This window comes from Elephas maximus, chromosome 10 (genome assembly GCF_024166365.1).
Source record: "Elephas maximus indicus isolate mEleMax1 chromosome 10, mEleMax1 primary haplotype, whole genome shotgun sequence".
NCBI lineage: Eukaryota > Metazoa > Chordata > Mammalia > Proboscidea > Elephantidae > Elephas > Elephas maximus.
The window spans coordinates 63,955,160-63,975,552 of NC_064828.1; the positions used below are offsets into that span (position 1 = coordinate 63,955,160).

The 20,393-nt window shown below is 40.7% G+C and overlaps 1 protein-coding gene across 4 annotated transcripts in view; it reads left to right on the plus strand.

Annotated features, from left to right (window-relative positions):
• The window catches only part of FRMD6 (FERM domain containing 6), an 89,121-nt gene extending 84,344 nt beyond the window's left edge, over positions 1–4,777 (plus strand). For 2 of the 4 annotated variants that reach the window (XM_049897933.1, XM_049897934.1), the window contains exon 15: positions 1,781–4,777. In XM_049897933.1, the coding sequence (XP_049753890.1) occupies positions 1,781–2,065 (285 nt within the window). In that variant the 3' untranslated portion in view covers positions 2,066–4,777. The remainder of the gene's footprint in view (positions 1–1,780) is intronic. The other 2 variants (XM_049897936.1, XM_049897935.1) reach the window with 2 other exon arrangements.
• Positions 4,778–20,393: the final 15,616 nt, after the last annotated feature.

The following is a 20,393-nucleotide window of genomic DNA, read 5'->3' on the forward strand; positions in this document are numbered from 1 at the left end:
CCCTCCCATTTGTGTTTTTCTTTTATTGCTTTATTTCTCTTGCATTCTGCCTTTTTCTTTGCCCCCCTCCATGCTTTTCCCCGCTTCCCTCCTTCCTTTTTTTTCTCCCATTTTTTCTTTATTTCTCTTACTTCCATTTAATAACCAGCCGTAATGTGAACAGAAAGTTTTATTTATTAAATATTTCTCTAAAAACTCCAATGAGTACCATATGTGTAGCATGATGGTGAAGAGTCTGAGCTCCCAGAGTCAAACTGCCTGGGTTTGCATCCCAGGTCTGCCACTCGCTGTTCACCCTCATTGTACTTGAGTGTTTATGGGGCACAGCGAGGCACCAGCCTCCACACCACGAAACGGGGAGAACATTTGTGTGCCTGCTTCATGGATTTGTGGTAATGACGAATGAATTTTCTGGGAAGGCTCCCCAAGTGCAAGGGTTCATCACGTGCAGTGAGTGCTCAGATTTGTAGACTTTACCAGAAAGACTTTATAAGATGTTTGTTGTCAGGATTGACATTTGGCCCAGACCCTGTTCTCTTCTCCTGGTACTTCTGCCTGTAGCAAAAGTGATAATCGTATTCGTAACAAGAATGTCCTTTGTGGTGTCCATTAAAGGAATATAATGCTTACTTTCCTTAAATAACCTATTAAATATCTACTGTGCATGTAATTATCTGAACCATTTGTTAACTATGTTTCCAGCCAGTACCACCTCTGGGATAATGGGTTCCAAAAACCTGCTACATGCTGTTAAAGCGTCTGGCAGAGCACGACCTATTTTGGTGTGCAGGGGCTGCCCTAGTCCTGGTGCTTGCCTCCCACCCTTTTGAACCCCAGGAACGCTTTATATTAGTTTTCTGTTCAAGAATTCTGGCTTTTTAAAAAATAGCTCTTCTACATACTGTTTCTTGAAGAATTGTTTTCCCATTTCTTACTGAAAGAATAATAGGCTTCAGCCTGAGAGTGTTACCACACTGAATTGTCATATCATAGAGAAAAACAAAGAAAACAGTGTTTTAACCTACACGACCTTATTTTATGGTAGTTGCTTGATTTCTGTATAGGGGGATTCCTGCTACATTTACTTTTCTGTGCCGTGGATTATTTATCTGAAAATGGGGAGAATAATAGCACCTGCCTTAGAGCTGTTGAAAACCCTGGTGGCATAATGGTTAAGCATTTGGCTGCTAACCAAAAGGTCGGCAGTTTGAATCCACCAGGCGTTCCTTGGAAACTCTATGGGGCAGTTCTACTCTGTCCTATAGGGTCACTATGAGTTGGAGTCGACTGTATGGCAACAGGTTTGGTTTTGGTTTTTTTCTAGAGCTCTTGGACCTCTGGTGGCACAGTGGGGTAAGTGCGTAACTGCTAACCAAAAGGTCGGCAGTTCAAACCCACGAGCCAGTCTGTGGGCTAAAGATGTGGCAGTCTGCTTCCTTAAAGATTTACAGCCTTGGAAACCCACCAGGGTAATTCTACTCTGTCCCATAAGGTCCTATAAGGTCGCTATGAGTCGGAATGGACTCAACAGCAGCAGGTTACAGAGCTGTTAGACTAAGTGAGTCAATACATATGGGGCATTTCGATCAGGACCTGGCACATAGTGTCCAATAAATGTTAACTGCTGTTGTAACCAGTGGTAATGGTATTGATATTTTCTTTAGGGGCCTATTAACCTTTTACAACTTTATAGACTGCCTCATTTGCAGCAAATGTTATTAATAACCCTTTGCATTAGCCTATGTTCTTAAAGTTATTTTAACCTGTTCTTATTTTACAGACTATATGTCGAAAACCAAAGACCTCCACTGATCGACACAGCTTGAGCCTTGATGACATCAGACTTTACCAAAAAGACTTCTTGCGCATTGCAGGTCTGTGTCAGGATGCTGCTCAGAGTTTCACTTTTGGATGTGGCCATGAACTGGACGAGGAAGGCCTCTACTGCAACAGCTGCTTGGCTCAACAGTGCATCAACATCCAAGACAATTTTCCAGTCAAAAGAACCAGCAAATACTTCTCTCTGGATCTCACTCATGATGAAGTTCCAGAGTTTGTTGTATAAAGTCCTTCGTGTGCAGCTGTACAGGCACCCTGCTGTTTCCTAGAGGCTGTATAAGCCATGGGTTCTTTCTTTAACTATTACTCATGCCATATTTTCTTCATCCCAAACATAGCTCTGTCTTTATATTTGTGATGGAAATAAAAGCCTTGGGACATTGCACTTTAAGTATTACGCGCAGGTAAAACAACTACAGAGAATGTACAGCTACACATGCACTCTACAGAGTTTACCAGGCCTTCAGAATTTTGGACGGTGGTGTGTGTTTGTTCATTTGTTTTTTTTTTTTTTCCAGATCACTTATGCCTAACATCACATTGTTTATCATGTGAAAGATGTTTTAGATTTATTTGTTTGCTTTTAAGTTTGTTTTTTTTTTTTAACCACTCCCTCATGAAATGCTTATGGTTTGAGGGAGGAGAGGTAAGGGTTTCTCTTCTTTGAACAGAGAGAACACTGCCTAGTTATATAGCCATTGCTGCCTCACTGAGGCTGCCCCAAAGTGAACACTGATGAAGTGGTCAAAATCATGTGGTTCTAGAAAGCCAAAGATAGGTACATACAACAGGCTCCAGTCCAGAGTCAAGAAGATGCGAATTAAGCAATAACCAGAAGACTATGCGTGCTGTGATGCCTTGTGACTCCTTCACACCTGATCAGTGCCATGTATCCACTTTGCTCTTCCAGAAAGCTCTAGGACTGAGTTGAGTTCCTCATCCAAGTAACAGATCAGCTGTGGTCACGTCATAATTCGTTTTATGGAGTTTACAAAACTGGCTTATGTTAAAGCTATGGAGATGTATTAGAAGATGTTTCTGCTTACTGGTGATTTTTTGTTTTGTTTTTTATCAGTAACAAATGATGGTGATGCTAGTTTCTGCTCAACCAAAGTACCCTAACTATATGCATATGTTATACATATATAAATACATAGATCACTTGTGTTTATATGTGTTAGGAGCTTACTCTCTTCATTTTCGCTTACGTGACTGCCTTGTATACATGGTCTCCCTTGTTTAATACTTAGGATACATCATGGAATGAATGATGCAATACCTATGATACCTATAGACAATCAGCTGATATGTGTGGGGTTAAGAACAACCGTTTTCTCATGTGTCCTTTGCTGTGAGTCACAATGCTGACTGCATAATAGAATTACTTGAGGAGCTTTTAAAAAAATACCAATGCCCAGGTCCCACCCCAGACCATTTAAATCAGCCTCTGGTGGTGAGACCCAGATGGAATTGACTTTCCTTTTAAAGTTCTTCAAATGGATCTACTATGTAACAGGATTGAAAATCAGTGATCCAGAAGGTGGTTTTTTTGTTTTGTTTTTAATTTTGAAGTAGACATATACAGGAAATGTTAATATATCAGAAAGGGCCATTTTTAAGTCAGTTACTGCTGTGCTGCTGTTAATGATATATAATGAAATTAAGACGGGAAAGTGGGCTTACTAACCTTTGGATGTAAGTAAAAATGTACTTCATTCACACTTCAGGAGAGAACTTCATAGCACAATGTCTTTCTATGAAATGTTTTTAATGATTTAGTATTTTACATTTGTTTACCATATTTTGATACACCATTTTTTCTATCTGCCAGGTTTTATTAAAAAATATTATTTTCTAAAGAAACAGTCATATTTTTATACAAATTTATGTTTTCAGGTAGCAAAGACATAGATTTAGGGTACAGCAGAACATAAGCAGTGTTACCTGTGGATGGGAGTCAGTATTATAGCACAAAGGGTGAGCGCGGAAGGTACTCCACCTGTGCCACACCTCTTTGCCTGCACGCGATGTGACAGGTCAGTGTGTACGCAGTGTATCCTCTTCAGATTAGCTTAGCCTGATGCTTTAAAAAGGAGAGAAAAAGGTTCTGTAGAGTTCTGTAGTCATGAAACTGTTTTCCTTCTATCAAATGCTTTAAAAGAACCAAAGTTTCAGATGTCAGAATGTATAAAAGTATGTCAGTCTCTGTATAAAAGGGTAAAAATATAAAAGGATTATCTAATGACTATTTTACTTATAAGTCATTAGACAATCCACTTCTTATAGATGCTTAAATGACAATTCCTGGTAAAGTTTGAATTCTAAAGGGCCCAGGTCGTGATAATGGTGCATTTCTTTAGCTCTTAGCTTTTCTTGCAGACATAGGGGAAAACCATGTTTAATTAAGCAAGTAGGGCTTTATACTTTATTTTCTCTCTGCTTCAGCCAGAATCAGGCCTTCAGGGTTTCACCAGCATTGGTGGTTTTGCTCACCTGGTTTCTAATTGGTTGTATGAATAGTTTTGTGGGTTTTCAAAATGAACCATGCTGTAAGGGACAGTTTTGCTTTTTGATCCACTGTTTGCAGCAGAATTATATATATATGTATATGAAAATCCATTTTGAATAATTACGTTTTTGTATTTGGAAGTTGTTTTAAAAAATAAAAAAGAAAAGAAAAATATGAAGCTGTTATTTATTCTGCCTTTGTTACATACCCATTGCTAGCCAGTATACCAGTTTGGTATATATTGCTTCTACACTTCTACATTTGTATTTGCAACAGTGAGCTTTATATCTACATAAACTGTAAATAATCCTTTCTGTGAAAGGATCGTCATGTCAGGATACCAAACATGTTAAAAAAAAAAAAAAAACCCGCATTATTTTGTAATATTTCTGATAGGTATTTCGTGGTAAGACTAGTAGTCAATAAAGTTACTTTTTGTCTTTAAAGTGTCTTTTTTTATTATTAAAGTTCTCAATTAAGCAAGAGGTGTTAAAGAGTATTTTTTTAGCGTTCTTCCTTCCTAACAGGGGAGCACATTAAAGGGCAAACCTAAAGGTCCAAATTGATAGAATTCTGAACAAAACAGTCCTTGCGATGATGGTAATAGCTGACTCTGAGCACTGCCATGTATCAAACACTGTTTCATGTCTTAGAATTACCTGTGTTAACTCATTTAATCCTCATAGACCCAAGAGGTAGTTCCTATTATTGTTTCATGTGAGAAATGACAGAACCAAAGTTCCAAGCAATAAGGTCAAGAGAGGTGGTAGTTGTCAGCCCAATATTCATTTCCAAGTAATGGGGCTGAAAGGGGTCTACTTTTTAAAATATAACAACTATTGTAACTTATACTCTTAAAATAGTCATCATTGGAGTGTGGGTTTTAATTTTAAAAAATAAGTGGTTGCACTTAACATGCATTCACAAGGCTGGATGTGATGGCAACGTGGTGTCAAGGAAAGAGCCCAGAGTTTAGAGTCAACAGGACTCTGAAAAGCCCCAACTCTCCTTCTAAAGGAAAACCATTACCTTCTCTTTGCTCTAGTTGTCTTGGCTGAAAAATGGAGATAATAATTCAGATGACTGTTGGTGGGTTAAATAGGGTAATGAGTGTGCTGTACTCCTGGTGCTCAGGGTGTGACAGAAGAGGATTTTTCAAATCTCACAACCAATATTTAACTTTTAAAAAACAGCCATTTGGCCATTTGGAAACATACAATCTGAAGCTTTCTAGTGGAGTGTTAACTTGGATTTTGCAGAGTGGTAAAGATTAAGAGTCAAATATTCATTAGCATCAGAGGAAGAAAGTATCGATCACCAACTATGTGTCTGATATTACACCCATTTTATCTAATCCTCACAACCCTGCAAGGAGAAGTTGTCACCTTCATTTTACAGCTGAGGAAAAAGTTAAACGTGTCCAGTATCCCACAGCTAGTAAATGGTAGAGCTAAGTCTTAAACCCAAATCTGTCCCCCAAAGCTAAGCTACACACTGCCCTTAGAGAAAGCTCAGAGTCTAACAGGGAAGACAGACTCAAAATTTTGATAGCGTGATAAAATGGAATTTGTTGGTAATTTTTGAGCACCCACGATGTGCCAGAAATTGTACAAAGTATTGTTTTGGCAAAGAGGCAGTAAAGATCTGGAGAGGAAGGGGATAGGAGGTGAAATCAGGAAAGATTTTACTAGGAACATGAACCATGAATGGGGACTTGGGGCAGGGTGGGGTGAAGTACAGGCTGTCCAGGCAAAGGCTCGGGAGCCAGAGGCAACAATGCTCATTCAGAGACCTGCAAGCGACTTCTTTTGGCTGAAGTAGTCACTCCAGCCCAGTCATGAAAGACCTTAGCTGCTCAGGTGAGGAGACTGAATTTTTTTCTAGACAGGAAGGAGCCATTGAAGGGGGTCTTAAAAGAAAAGAGACAGTTTAGGGTTTGAGAGAAATAATGGGAGCAGTGCTTATAGAAGGTGAAGAGGTGGCAGAGCGGCAAGACTAGAGAGATGATGAAGGGCCTGAACTGAGGGTGTGGCAGCAGGGAGAAAAAGGAAAACATTCAAAAACTACAAAGGAAGAAGAATTGCAGGGCTGTGTTACACACACACACACGGCTTTCACTTTTTAAATACTGGAGGAATAGGCCTTTTTTCCCTACTCAGCAAAATCCTTGCAAGTCTAAAGACTTAACTCCTGCTTTATATTATGAATTAAAATCTACTCTGGAAAGCCTGGTGGTATAGTGGTTAAGAGTTTGGCTGCTAACCAAAAGGATCTAACAGGTGCTCCTTGGAAACCCTGTGGGGCAGTTCTACTCTGTCCTATAGGGTCGCTATGGGTTGCCAGTGGGTTTGGTTTTTTGGTTTCTACACGAATACTTTAAATGTTAAAATTTGGTACCATGGCTACAATTACTGTAGTCTTACAGCATCAGTTCTTAACCTTGGCTGCACATTAGAATAACCTGCTGGAGAGTTTTTCAAAAAATACCAATGCCTGTGTCCCAGCCCCAGATCTTCTGATTTGTTTGATCTGGAGTGGAGCCTGTGCTTGGGTATTACTAAATGCTCTGCATGTGATGCTGATGTGTAACAGAGCTGAAACCAACAGCTCAGCGCATGCACACTATAGGCCAACCAGGCTCTTTGCTCTTGATCCATACTTAGGATGGGTTGGGTCTCCTGGGTGTTCAGGTATATTGCATTTTGTCAGAATGACATTATTTTCTTTTTGCCAATGAAGCTGTCAGAGAGTGGGCCAATATGCAAGTGAAGCACTGAACTCACTGTTTTAGAAGTCTGAATACACCCACATTCAAGAGATTTTACTGTTATGTAAATATAAATGTTTGGCTACCTATGAGAGTGGGGATTATGTGAATACAGTAAAATGTTTAAAAGCCTCCTCCTAGTTACCACTTTATTTGCATCATCATTTCTCCAATGCTTTATATAACAAGTTGATCTCCACACAGAGGTATGGTGAAAATAAGTAAGCTAAATGCCACACAGACCTTTGATTCTTAAGACAGTTCTTGAGTCAATGGAGGAGTCTTGCCTCTGAAAAATCCTCTCAGGTTCTATGAGCCATTGTAGGTGATAAAGTTATATACTATCAAGAGATTAATGGAATGTACACATGGCACAGCTATATTTAAACAACTCATTGCATACGGTGAATGTTTACTCATCTTGTGTCAATAGTAGTTGAGGTCTCCTCAATTTATTATTGTTGTTACTGCAAGAGGTGGCTAAGGACAGACGGTTTCCAACTTAGGAAGGAATTATGTTCCAAATTTGCTTCTAAGTTGGTTGGTTGACATTTAGAATACATACCCAAACTTCCCTAATGAGCCCACAAATGCCTGTTTAACCCAGAGATATTATTAGAGGTGACTTTCTTTCTGTGCATTAGAAACCATCTGTCAAAGAAGAGGCCTGCAGTACAAATAAGGTAGGTAGAGTGATCCCACAACCAGATAGAATAGTACCCCTAATAGACCGATAGTTCAATATTTAGGTTTCGCTTCTCAGAGTACATCTATTCCTAACTGTAGATAAAAACAGAAAAAAAGCTTTAGGAAAGCCATGCCAAGATGAAGCAGCTTTAAGTCATTTTCTACCTTTGGGTTCCATGAGGGGAACATCTGCTGTTTCCTCATCCACATCCTAGCCCCAGTTCAGAGCTGCTCAAGCCTGCTTGGCCATCACGAAAGAGTCAGTTGGAATGAACCCAACACCTAATACTAGGTCACAGGCTCTCTCCTTCTCCTTCTGATCTACAGAGGTGGGAGGAAGAAGATAAGTCTAAGAGCTACTCTAAGAAGCAGAAGCCCCAGGATCTTCTTTTGATTCCATTCCTGAATCGCTATAGGATAAGATGCTGTAAGGGAGAAGTTAAGAAGCCTGTACTGGGGCCATTAAATGCAATATCAATATGAATGTGTAAGACAATAAAATCCACTAGATGAATTACAAGAAGGCTGAAATAGATATACCATGTTTCTAAAAACAACAAAAAACTCAATAATGTGTCAATTTTCCTCAGCAATTCCAATCAAAATTCCAATTAAAATATGATGGAGTAATAGCAACTAGTTTTACCCTCCCACCTTGAATAACTAAAAAGAGAAAATGTATATATTTTAAAAATAGGTTTTAGACATTCAACTTTAGGTGGTGCAGTAAAGCCCAAAGAAGGGAAACAAATAAGGTAAGCCTTATCATTGTCCCAGTTTACTCACTGGAGACAGTTTCCAGACTACGATGCAGGGAAGAGAAACCCAAACAGATTCCAGTGGCCTCCCTGAATTGAGTACACAGAGTTCAGCATTTGGGGAGGCCGAGGTAGCTGGAGTTCACAAGGCAGAGTACCAAAGAAGAGAGAGCTGCATAGCGAGAGAAAGCTCTGGAAATCTGTACAGGGTTCCCCTCAAGTCTTTAACTGAGTACTGATCAATATATACATGTGTGGAAAATACCTGAGGCTGGAGAAATAACCACAAGAAAGGAGAAAGCAATCCTTGAAGCTCTCACAGGGCCAGGAATAGTTAGCTTTCGCATTCTCTAAAATGAAAAAAAAAAAAAAAAGACTTGTATTACATGGGGCATCAAGTAAAGTACTCAGCAGTGTATTGCCTAAAGCTAAAGGCTGGTGCTGCCTAACAAAGCTTTAAAAGCAAACCTTGAAATGATCAAATTACTTCCAAATTACTTATTTGTATTCTAGAACATAGCTCAAGAATATTTAAAAGAATACAAAAATATCTAATGCCCAACAAGGCAAAATTCACAATGTCTAACATCCAATAAAAAACTACAAACCATTCAAAGAAGTAGAAAAATGTGACCTATAATGAGAAGAAAAATCAATAAATAGAAACAGACCCAGAAGTGACACAGATGATAGAACTAGTACATGAGGCATTAAAAGAGTTATTATAACTGTATTCCATATATTAAAGAAGCTAGAGGAAAGATTAGACACTTTAAGCAGAGACATAAAAGATATGACAAAGACCCAAATCGAACTTCTAAGAATGGAAACTACAATGTCTTAAATGAAAAATGTATTGGATAGGGTTAACAGCAGATCAGACACAACAGAAGGAAAAAAAAAAAAGGGAAACCTAGAAGACAACAGTAGAAATTATCCAAATGAAACACACAAAGAAAGAAAAGCTGAGTGAGAAAAAATAAGAACAGAACATTAGTGAGCTGCGGGACAAATTTGAGCAACCTACTATGCATGTAATTGGGGACAGAGAGAAAAAGAGAATTATAAGAGCTCTTTTTTTTTTTTTTTTTCAAACTATGATAACCAAAATAAACATTCCAATGGAAAAATCAGAGCATAAAATGAAGGAAATCATTTCAAGATCTATCCTTAAGTACAATGTTGTCAGTGATAGGATAATATTCATACATCTACAAGGAAGGTCAGTTAATATGACCATTATTCAAATTTACACACCAACCACTAAGGCCACAGATGAAGAAATTGAAAATTTTTACTGACTTCTGCAGTCTGAAATCTATCAAACATGCAATCAAGATACATTGACCATTACTGGCGATTGGGATGCGAAAGTTGGGAACAAAGAAGAAGGATCAGTAGTTGGAAAATATGGATTTGGTAACAGAAATGATGCCAGAGATTGAATGATAGAATTTTGCAAGATCAATGACTTATTCATTGCAAATATCTTTTTGCAACAACATAAACAGTGACTTTTTTTTTTTTTTTTTTTATACACATGGACCTTGCCAGATGGAATACACAGGAATCAAATTGACTACATCTGTGGAAAGATACAATGGAAAAGCTCAATATCATCAGTCAGAACGAGGCCAGGGTTTAACTATGGAACATACCATCAATCACTCATATGCAAGCTCAGGTTGAAGCTGAAGAAAATTAGAACAAGTCCACAAGTGCCAAAGTACAACTCCACCTGAATTTAGAGACCATCTCAAGAATAGATTTGACGCATTGAACACAAATGACCGAACACCAGACGAATTGTGGAACAACATCAAGGACATCATACATGAAGAAAGCAAAAGGTCATTACAAAGACAGAAAAGAAAGAAACCACCAAAATGAATGTTAAAAGAGACTCTGAAAGTTGTTCTTGAATGTAGAGCTGCTAAAGCAAAAGGAAGAAATGATGAAGTAAAAGAGCTGAACAGAAAATTTCAAAGGGCAGCTCGAGAAGGCAAAGTAAAGCATTATAATGAAATGTGTAAAGACTGGGAATAGAAAAACAAATGGAGGAATACACTTGGCATTTCTCAAGCTGAAAGAACTGAAGGAAAAAATGCAAGCTTTGAGTTGCAATATTGAAGGATTCTGCTGGGATAATATTAAATGATGCAGGAAGCATCAAAAGAAGATGGAAGGAATACACAGAGTCACTGTACCAAAAAGAATTGGTCTATGTCAACCATTTCAGGAGGCAGCATCTGATCAAGAACCAACTGTACTGAAGGAAAAGGTCCAAACTGCACTGAAGGCATTGGTGAAAAACAAGGCTCTAGGAATTGATGGAATACCAATTGAGATGTTTGAAGAAACAGATGCAGCACTGGAAGCACTCACTTGTCTATGCCAAGAAATTTGGAAGACAGCTACCTGGCCAACCAACTGGAAGAGATCTGTACTTGTATTCATTCCAAAGAAAGGTGATCCAACAGAATGTGGAAATTATTATCATTAATATCACACCCAAGTAAAATTTTGCTGAAGATCATTAAAAAGTGGCTGCAGCAGTACATTGACAGGGGACTGCCAGAAATTCAAACCAGATTCAGAAGAGGACTTGGAATGAGGTATATCATTGCTAATGTCAGATGGATCCTGGCTGAAAGCAGAGAATACCAGAAAGATGTTTACCTGTGTTTCATTGACTATGTAAAGGCATTTGGACTGTCTGAATCACAACAAATTATGGATAACTATGAAAAAAAATGCGAGTTCCAAAACACTTAATTGTGCTCATGAGGAATCTGTACATAGATCAAGAGGCAGTTGTTTGAACAGAACAAAGGGATACTGCATGGTTTAAAGTCAAGAAAGTTGTGTGTCAGGGTTGTATCCTTTCACCATACTTATTCAATCTGTATGCTGAGCAAATAATCCAAGAAGCTGGACTATATGAAGAAGAACAGGGCATCAGAATTGAGGAAGACTCATTAACAGCCTGCAATATACAGATGACAGAACCTTGCTTGCTAAAAGTGAAGAGGACTTAAAGCACTTACTGATGAAGATCAAAGTCCACAGCCTTCGGTATGGATTACACCTCAACATAAAACAAAAATCCTCACAACTAGACCAATAAGCAACATCATGATAAAGGGAGAAATGATTACGGTTATTTAGAATTTCATTTTACTTCAACAGCCATGGAAGCAGCAGTCAAGAAATCAAAGAATGCAGTGCATTGGGCAAATTTGCTGCAGAAGACCTCTTTAAAGTGTTAAAAAGCAAAGATGTCGCTTTAAGGACTGAGGTGTGCCTGACCCAAGCTACAGTGTTTTTAATCACCTCACTTGCACGTGAAAGCTGGACAATGAATAAGGAAGACTGAAGAATTGATGCCTTTGAATTACGGTGTTGGAGAAGGATATTTAATATACTTGGAAACCCTGGTGGCGTAATGGTTAAGTGCTACAGCGGCTAACCAAAGGGTTGGCAGTTCGAATCCGCCAGGCACTCCTTCGAAACTCTGTGGGGCAGTTCTACTCTGTCCTATAGGGTCGCTATGAGTCAGAATCAACTCCATGGCACTGGGTTTGGTTTTTTTGGGTTTTTTTTATGAACTGCCAGAAGGACGAACAAGTCTGTCTTGGAAGAAGTACAGCCAGAATGCTTAGTAGAAGCAATGATGGTAAGACTTCATCTCAGGTACTTTGGACATGTTATGAGGAGGGACCAGTCCCTGAAGACGGACATCATGCTTGGTAAGGTAGAGGGTCAGTGAAAAAGAGGAAGACCCCCAACAAGATGGATTGACACAGTGGCTGCAACAATAACATAACAATGATTGTGTTAGGCTCAAGCATAACAATGATTGTGAGAATGGTACGGGACCAGGCAACATTTCGTTCTGTTGTACATAGGGTCACTATGAGTGAGCACCAATTCAACAGCACCTAACAACAACAATAACAATGGTAGAAGTTAACATATATGCATACAGCCAGCTTACATTCAAACATAAAATAGTGGGAAAATTTTGCAAAAACATTTCTTAGAACAGAAAGACATGCATTTCCAAACTAAAAATAAAAATGCAAAGAACTCCCAGAAAATGAGTACTAAAGACCACCCAGGGCATATTTCCATGAAATTTTAGAATACTAGAGACAAAGACAAAATCCTAAAATCTTCTGTAATTGTTTTTTATGTCAGTAAATGAGAAAGAAAGAAGTCATATTGGAAGAACTGGGACACGGAATGGAATCAGTGTTTTCAACAGTAACACAGGGAGCTGGAAGACACAGACAATCTTTTTGAAAATTCTAAGGAAGATGTTTTTCAGCCTAGAGTTATATATCAAACGAATCAAGTATAAAAGTAAAATAGATGATTAGACATTGAAGTGTTTTAAAGTGTATCTCCCATACCTTCATAACTCACAAGAGGAAGACAGCTTTGAAGTCCAGGAAACAGGGGACCCAACACAGTGGAGGAGCTGCAGGAAAAACAGGTTGATGACTTGGCAGTAGGCCTAGGGAGCAGCCAGTCCACAGAGGTGCAGGGAAATAGAGGGTTTCAGGAGGGACGTCTCCAGGGCAAAACGAAACTGACGGATCTCTCAATTCATTTGACCATGTAGAAAATAGTATTGAAATTCAGTGAAGAAGGTGAGATTTGATGGTACATACACAAAATAACTGAAAAACCAAAAAATAGAAAATTAAGTCAGAACAAAATGCTGAGGAAAAACAATTACACTATACTACTTATATGCTTCAACAATGAACAATGCTTGAATGATTATGATAATGTAAACACTATGATAATATTGATTAAGCAAAAAATATGACATAACAATTGGGAGGGGAGATAAATTCTGGGGGAGGGAGGGCAGTGAAAGAATGTGTGTAAAAGTATTGTATTCTCATCTTCCATAATAGAAAGTTAATAGACTAACGTCCAATAATTGAAAAAGTACGACAAATCAGCATATAAATATTACAAGAAAACTACTTAGAAATATGGGGATAAGTATTTTTTTTACTAAACCTGCTTCAAGAGTTGAAATTGTGACATCTAGGGAGGGAAGGAATGGGAAACTGCCATTTTTTGTTACAGGCTTTGTAGTATACATGATTTTTAAACTACGTAGATAAAAATAAGAAATTTATTTATTTTAAAGGAGGCAAAAATTATTTCAGTGGCTGGCATAGAACCCAAAGGACTCTGCTGGTGCAATGATTAAGTGCTCAGCTGCTAACCGAAAGGTCAGCTGCTTGAACCCACTAGCTGCCCCACAGAAGAAAGACCTGGCGATCTGCTCCCTTGGGGGCAGCTCTACTTTGTCCTATTGGGCCACTATAAGTTGGAATCTCCTCAAGGGTGCACAACGACAGTCTAGTATCCAGTTAATAGCCAATCTCTGTTTGGAGAAGATTTTTAGATTTGTCTTGAATGAACAGAGTAGCTGGGCACTGAGCCCAGGAGGTGAAATGGAAGAGGCTATTGTTCCCTGGACGTGGGCTCTTCCTGACAACACAGGTAGGCTGTTCTGGGAGGTGTTGGGATATTAAAGAGAAGGGCTTAGGGAGCTACATGGAGTTGTTTATAGTGAAAGCGCCAGAAGGTGAGGCTGATCAGCCTTTCTCCTCGCACACTGGAAAGCGTGGGGTGATGCCCGGTGAAAACGATCTGGCTCCCGTTTCCCTAGTGAGAACAGCCAGCAGATGGGCGTCTGGTAACCTAAAGCATTTGCTGAGACTGCCCAAGCAATTGCTCCACCTGGTACTGAGGCTGGGACTGACTTCGGTTTCAGCCATAGGCCTCTAGGGGCTAAAGACAAAAAGCCAGCAGAAAGGGGGTGGGGAACAGAGGTGGAATACCCTGGAGGCAGCTTGGGAGGAGGGAAACTAGGAGATTGTTGATCAGTCTATCCCCTAAGACAAGGGTTCACACACCTGAATGATTCTTAAAAGCTCCAAAGGAGCTTTTGAAAAGTACACATTTATTTCTGGACACGCCCCGAAGTCCACGACTGAGCAGAACCTCCAGGGGTAAGGCCCTGGGTTTTGACGGAGCCCTTCCTGTGACCACCCTTAGAAGCTGGCAGTGCCTGTTCCCAGCAGCCACTGCCATCGCCCCAGGGCCTTCTTCCTGTATGTGAGCTGATTTTCTTCTTTCTTCAGTAGAATTTCAGATGCGATGGGAATTTCTGAAACCCACAAGTCTGACAGAATACTGTTAAAAATCTATTCGGTCATTCTTTGCTAGGAGTTTAACAGCATCTGCCAGTTATGAATTCTTGCTACAGAAAAAGTAGGCTCCTCCTGGGGGGCAGAGGGCAAGAGGGAAAACTCTCTTATAAATTGTTGCCATTTTTTATTCCCTCCATTCATCTTCAGTGAGAGTCTCTGAAAGGCAACCAAGAGGTTCAAAGTACAAATATTTTTTCCCTTCCGACAGCCTCCAACCAGTAAACTAGTTAATGTTGTCAACGCATGTGTGTCACAGTAGAACTGTGTTCCATACAGTTTTCAATGACTGATTTTTCGAAAGTAGATCACCAGACCTTCCTTTTGAGGTGCCTGTGGGTGGACTCAAACCACCAACCTTTTGGTTAGCAGCTGAGTGGATTAACAGTTTGCATTACCCAGGGACTCCAACAGCCTCTAAGATCTGAGAAATGTGGAGTGGAGATGGAGGGTCACCAGGGGCCCACCAAGCTACTGTGTTTTACTCAGTACCAGGAGATGGCGCCAAAAATGAAAATGCCTGAGTGGGCTCAGTTTTGTCAGTTATGGTTTTTGGAATCCAGTTTCTTCTTCTCATCCAGATCACAGAGTACTAGGATAACATGAGGGGAATAGTACTGCGCTAAAGGAAGCTTTTGCTTCAAAAGATGGGCAGGCCACGACACCCGTGTTTTCAGCTTTCTGGGACAGCCATAGTTATTTTCCTATAGGGTTTTGGTATCTGTAGTCATAAAGCACGCCCCCCCGACTATGCCCACCCTAAGTCTAAAATCCAGAATAGATTTTCAATGATGAGGAAGAAAAATGATGACCTTAGAAATTGAAGGTTGGCAGAAGCTTTTAAAAAATAAAAATTTCACCAGGTTATAAACGTTAAGAGGGCAAGAACCACGGCCTCTCTTGTTGACAACTGTGTGCTGAGGAACTAGTGTAATCCTTACCATAGAAAGGGTGCTAGGTAAGTGGTCAGTTAATCAACGAGTGAAGATTTTGGAGCTGTGTGCCAAGGTGTTGGCTAGTGCTGGTCGAAACCACAAGCAGGTCCTCTGCACTTGTTTACTCCTCTTCCCCTGGTCCTTCTCAGGGTGAATGCATTCTCTTCATTCTGATCTCAGCACAATCACCCTGCCACAGAAAGGTCTTCCCTGACCACTTATCCAAAATTGGTCTCTCCGAGGAGCCTCTACCACAAACCCTATTTATTTCCTTAATAGCACCAGTCACAATCTCCAGCTCTCTGATTCACTGATTCATTTATTTATGATTCTTTTATTGTCTGCCTCCTCCACCAGCATGTCAGCTCTGTGAAGACGAGGACCTTATCGATCTTGCTAACCATGCACCCACAGCACCTAGAGGAGGTTCTTGGCACAGCAGCCACTCAAGGAAGTAACATTAAATGACAAGAAGAGGGAAACTTCCCTCAATTCTAAGATGCACTTTGTATTGATTCTGGAACTGGTTGCCTCTTACAGTTGATGTGCTTATTTGATATAGTATTTCACCCTTGCTGCTCCCTGGAAAGCTGTTAGGGCATCAAGGCTGCTCACGGTGCTGTCTCAGCACCCAGGAAGGACAATACAGAGGATTATCCTGAGCAGAAAGATTATCAAACCAGTTGCCATGGAATCAGCTCCAACTCATGGCAACCCCATGTGTGTCAGAATAGAACTGTGTTCCACTGGGTTTTCAATGGCTGATTTTTTGGTAGTTGATCACCTGACCTTTCTTCCAGGGAACCTCTGGGTGGACTCAAAGCTCCAACCTTTCAGTTAGGAGCTGAGCACATTAGTTGAGCAGAGAGATTATCTACCTTCAAATCTAGGATGCTTCTTCTGAACAACGAGGAGGGTGGAGGCACACCAAAGGGAAGAAAATAGGGAAACCAGTGCCCAGAAATGATTAGAAGGAACGTGGAGCGTGAAGGTCATCTGGAGACAGCTGGGCCGGTCTGCAACGGTCTCCTTCCTGCCCAGGTCAGTGAGAGCTTTCCTTCACCCCCAACCCTCCTTCATCCCAGCTTGCGTGTTTATTCATGTGGCCAGGAGCACACATTTGATGGCCTGAGGCTCTGAGCTGCCAGGGCACCTGGGCCTAGTCCCTGGCTGCCTGCTTGAGCCATGGGCACGGCACAAAGCTAAGGCTTGGGGAATGCCACAGGTTTGAGCAACCATTTAAAGCATTGCTTGTCAATGTGTGGTTTTGCACCACTTGTGTCAGAATCACTCTAAGAGTTTGCATTAAATGCAGATTTTGTAGCCCAACCCACCTAGCATCTGCCTCCAGGAGCAGAGTCCAGGAATCTGCTTTTAAATAAGCTTCCCCGCATGATCCTTAGTTGAGAAGTTCTCAAGCATAACAAATGGGAATGGGGAATGATTCATTTGGGAACCTAACCCAACTCCAGGTATTTTCTGGGTTTTCTGTCCCAGGTCTATTACAAATGAGAAAGGAACTCTACAGGTCACACTGCTGGAGGAGCATGGATGATTTGGGCTGAGCTCTTGGGCCTGCCCTGCAGGGCCTGGGAGGAACCAGCAGGGAGCCCTGCTTCAGGGCATCTGCTGCCCGTTCCTAGCTGCGGTCAGAGGGAGTGGTCAGAGGGAGTGTAAAGTTATACCCTTATAAACTCTGCCCCTACTTGCAGAAGCACTATTGTCAAGACTGTGATTATCTGGGGATATGCAGTTTACGGAATGAAAAATTCCTTGTTTCTCCTCCGTTGCTTTCTCATCCTGCAGTAAGGTAGTCCCCCGGTTAAGAACATCTGACTTACGTACAACCTGCAGTTACAAACCAACCCCTGTAAAGCCTGTTAGATTAAAAATTGGAGGTACACACAACGGTTCATAATAACGAATGGGCGCTACTTTGTGACACGTATCAGAACATTATTATTATTATTACTGCATTATGATGTTAAAGATGTTTTAGTGTGTCTGGAAGTGTTTCCTTAAGGCTCTTTATACATAGAAATGTACAATATATACAAAGACAAACATTTGAGTAACCAACAATAGGTAAGAACTGTACCGAACCATTCTGACATGTATGAATTCGATTTAAAGACAGACTTAGGAACGGAACTCAATCGTAACCTGGGGACTGCCTGTATTACAGAAGAGGTGAAGTTAGCTCCCTTCTACCTGAGCCAGGGATAAGGAATGTAGCATCTGTAGGTGACATTTTAGCTGAAGTCCTATATTTCATTCAGTGGAGCAAAGGAGGAGAGAAAGGACAATGGAAACTCAGGACTTTTCAGAGTGCATTAACTCTTTTTTAAAGGTTTGGGGTGGGGGCCCAGGGGCCAACATTGGCCGAGGGGCCAGCTTTGCAACACTACACAGCACTGGATGGTGTGCCTGTGGCTTCCATTATTCATGCCACTGCCATTCTTCCCATTAGCCTAGATCACATTCTGCCTCTCACCTGGCGGGAGTTCCTGAAACCACTGGCTTTTATCTGTCCAACTGGGTCTAGGTGTGGCTTACCTAGCATCTGGATACTTAACCTGTTCAACTTGCTAAGGCTGAACCACTCACAGGATGCAAATGTCATAAAAAAAAAACACTTCATTCAAATGAGTTTCTCCAGCAATATATCTCCCTCTCCTTTTCCTTTTTAATACTTGGGAATTTAGCAATCAGCAGAAATAGCTCACCTGACTTGATAAATAACAATATGCTTTTTCATTTCCGTAAGTGAAATATAGAGCCAGATTCAAGGAGTTATTCTTCTTTTGTCTAGCAATCACAAAGAGATTTAGCCTAACGAAGGTATCAGAAACAGAAAATTTCATGAGAGTACCATGGGATGGGAAGTGCACCGTCTGGGTCAGGGGCCTAGAGCTGTTGTTGGGTTGACTGCGTGCAATTCACTCAGTCATTTAATGGACTTTACTGAGGGTCCTCCATGAGGTAAGCATTAAGCTGGGTGCTAAAAATACAAAGAAAAGTAGAACATATGGCTCCTATCCTCAAGTTGTTTTCAGGAGCTTGTAGGAGGCAAGAGAAAAGGCATATAAACCAACCAAAACAGTAGAATCAATTCCAATTCATGGTGACCCCATGTGTTGCAGAATAGAGCTGTGCTCCAAAAGGTTTTCAAGGCTGTGACCTTTTGGAAGCAGATCACCAGGCTTTTCTTCTGAGGCACCTCTGGGTGGGTTCAAACTGCCAATCTTTTGGTTAATCATCGATCACTTAACAATTTGCACCACCAGGAACTCCATACATATAAATCAAAACTTATCAAACTACTTGAATCATGAAATGAGAGAGAGGTGAAGTTTACCTCCTTCCACCTTGAGTATTTCTCTGGCATACTTAGCTCTTTGATTGGCTTCATGTTCATCGTCATTGTTGCTCACAGTCATAGAACACAGAGTAGTACAGTCTCTTAATTTTTGCAATAATTCTATGAGGTGGCTACTGTTATTAACTCCCATTTTAGAGCCAAAGCAATTAAGACCTTACGCAGATCAGGTCGTTTGCCCAAGATCAAATAGCTGGTAAGTGGTGGAGCTGGTCCTGGAAACCCGATCAGCCCAACTCCAGATCTTAGGCTGATAACCACCAGGGGAAATGTCCTCAAGGTCTTCCACCTCTATTATTGTTTCTGCTGCTGTTTTGCTTACAGTCAGCTTCTCATCCTTTTCACTTACAAAGTTATCTCTACCCACTCTGATATTCTGTCCTCCTGTCTCAGAGGACAAGGCACACATCCACTTGTCAAAGCCAATCTATCACACCATCCCTTCTCCTTCAACCCTCTTAAGACCATGTCCACTCATCTCCTTTCTTCTGGACTTTCAATTCATCACACTCTACTGATTCCTTCCCCTCAGTCCATAAACATTTCCAAGTCTCTTCTAAACAAAACCACAAATAAATAAACATAACAAAAGCTTCCCTTACCCTGTATCCACCTTAGGCTTGCCCAGTCTCCACCCCACCAGCCATCACTGCATCTTCTACCTCTTCCCTCTTCCTTATCCAGCATCATCCCAAAAATAATAATATTGCCTTACTGTCTCCACTTTCTCAACTTCCATTTGCTCTTCCCTTCACTGCCAACTGATTTCTGCAATCTTTTAATTACCAAATACTGTGGATAGTTTTCAGTCTTCATTTTGCTGTTCCTCTCTCCTGCCTTTGAGACCATTGAATCCTTCCTCCTTGAGGGTCTCCAATCATTAGGTGTCTATGGCAATGCATTTTCCTTCTTATTCCTTTCTGACCAATTCTTCTCTGTCGCCTTCATCGACTTCTCTTTCCAACAGCTTCTCTTCTGCTAAAGAACCAGTTGCCGTTGAGTTGACTCTGATTCATGGTGACCCCATGTGCGTCAGAGTAGAACTGCGCCCCACAGGGTTTTAAATAACTGATTTTTTGGAAATAGAACAACAGGTCTTTCTTCCAAGGCACCTCTGTGTGTACTTGAACTTCCAATCTTTCGGTTAGCAGACAAACATGTTAACCATCTGTACCATCTAGAGACTTCTCTTCTGCTACTCATCCCTCAAATGTTGGTGTTCCCAGAGTTCCACCTTGACCCAGGACAAGCCTTACCCACTCTCTTGTTTTTAAAATAAC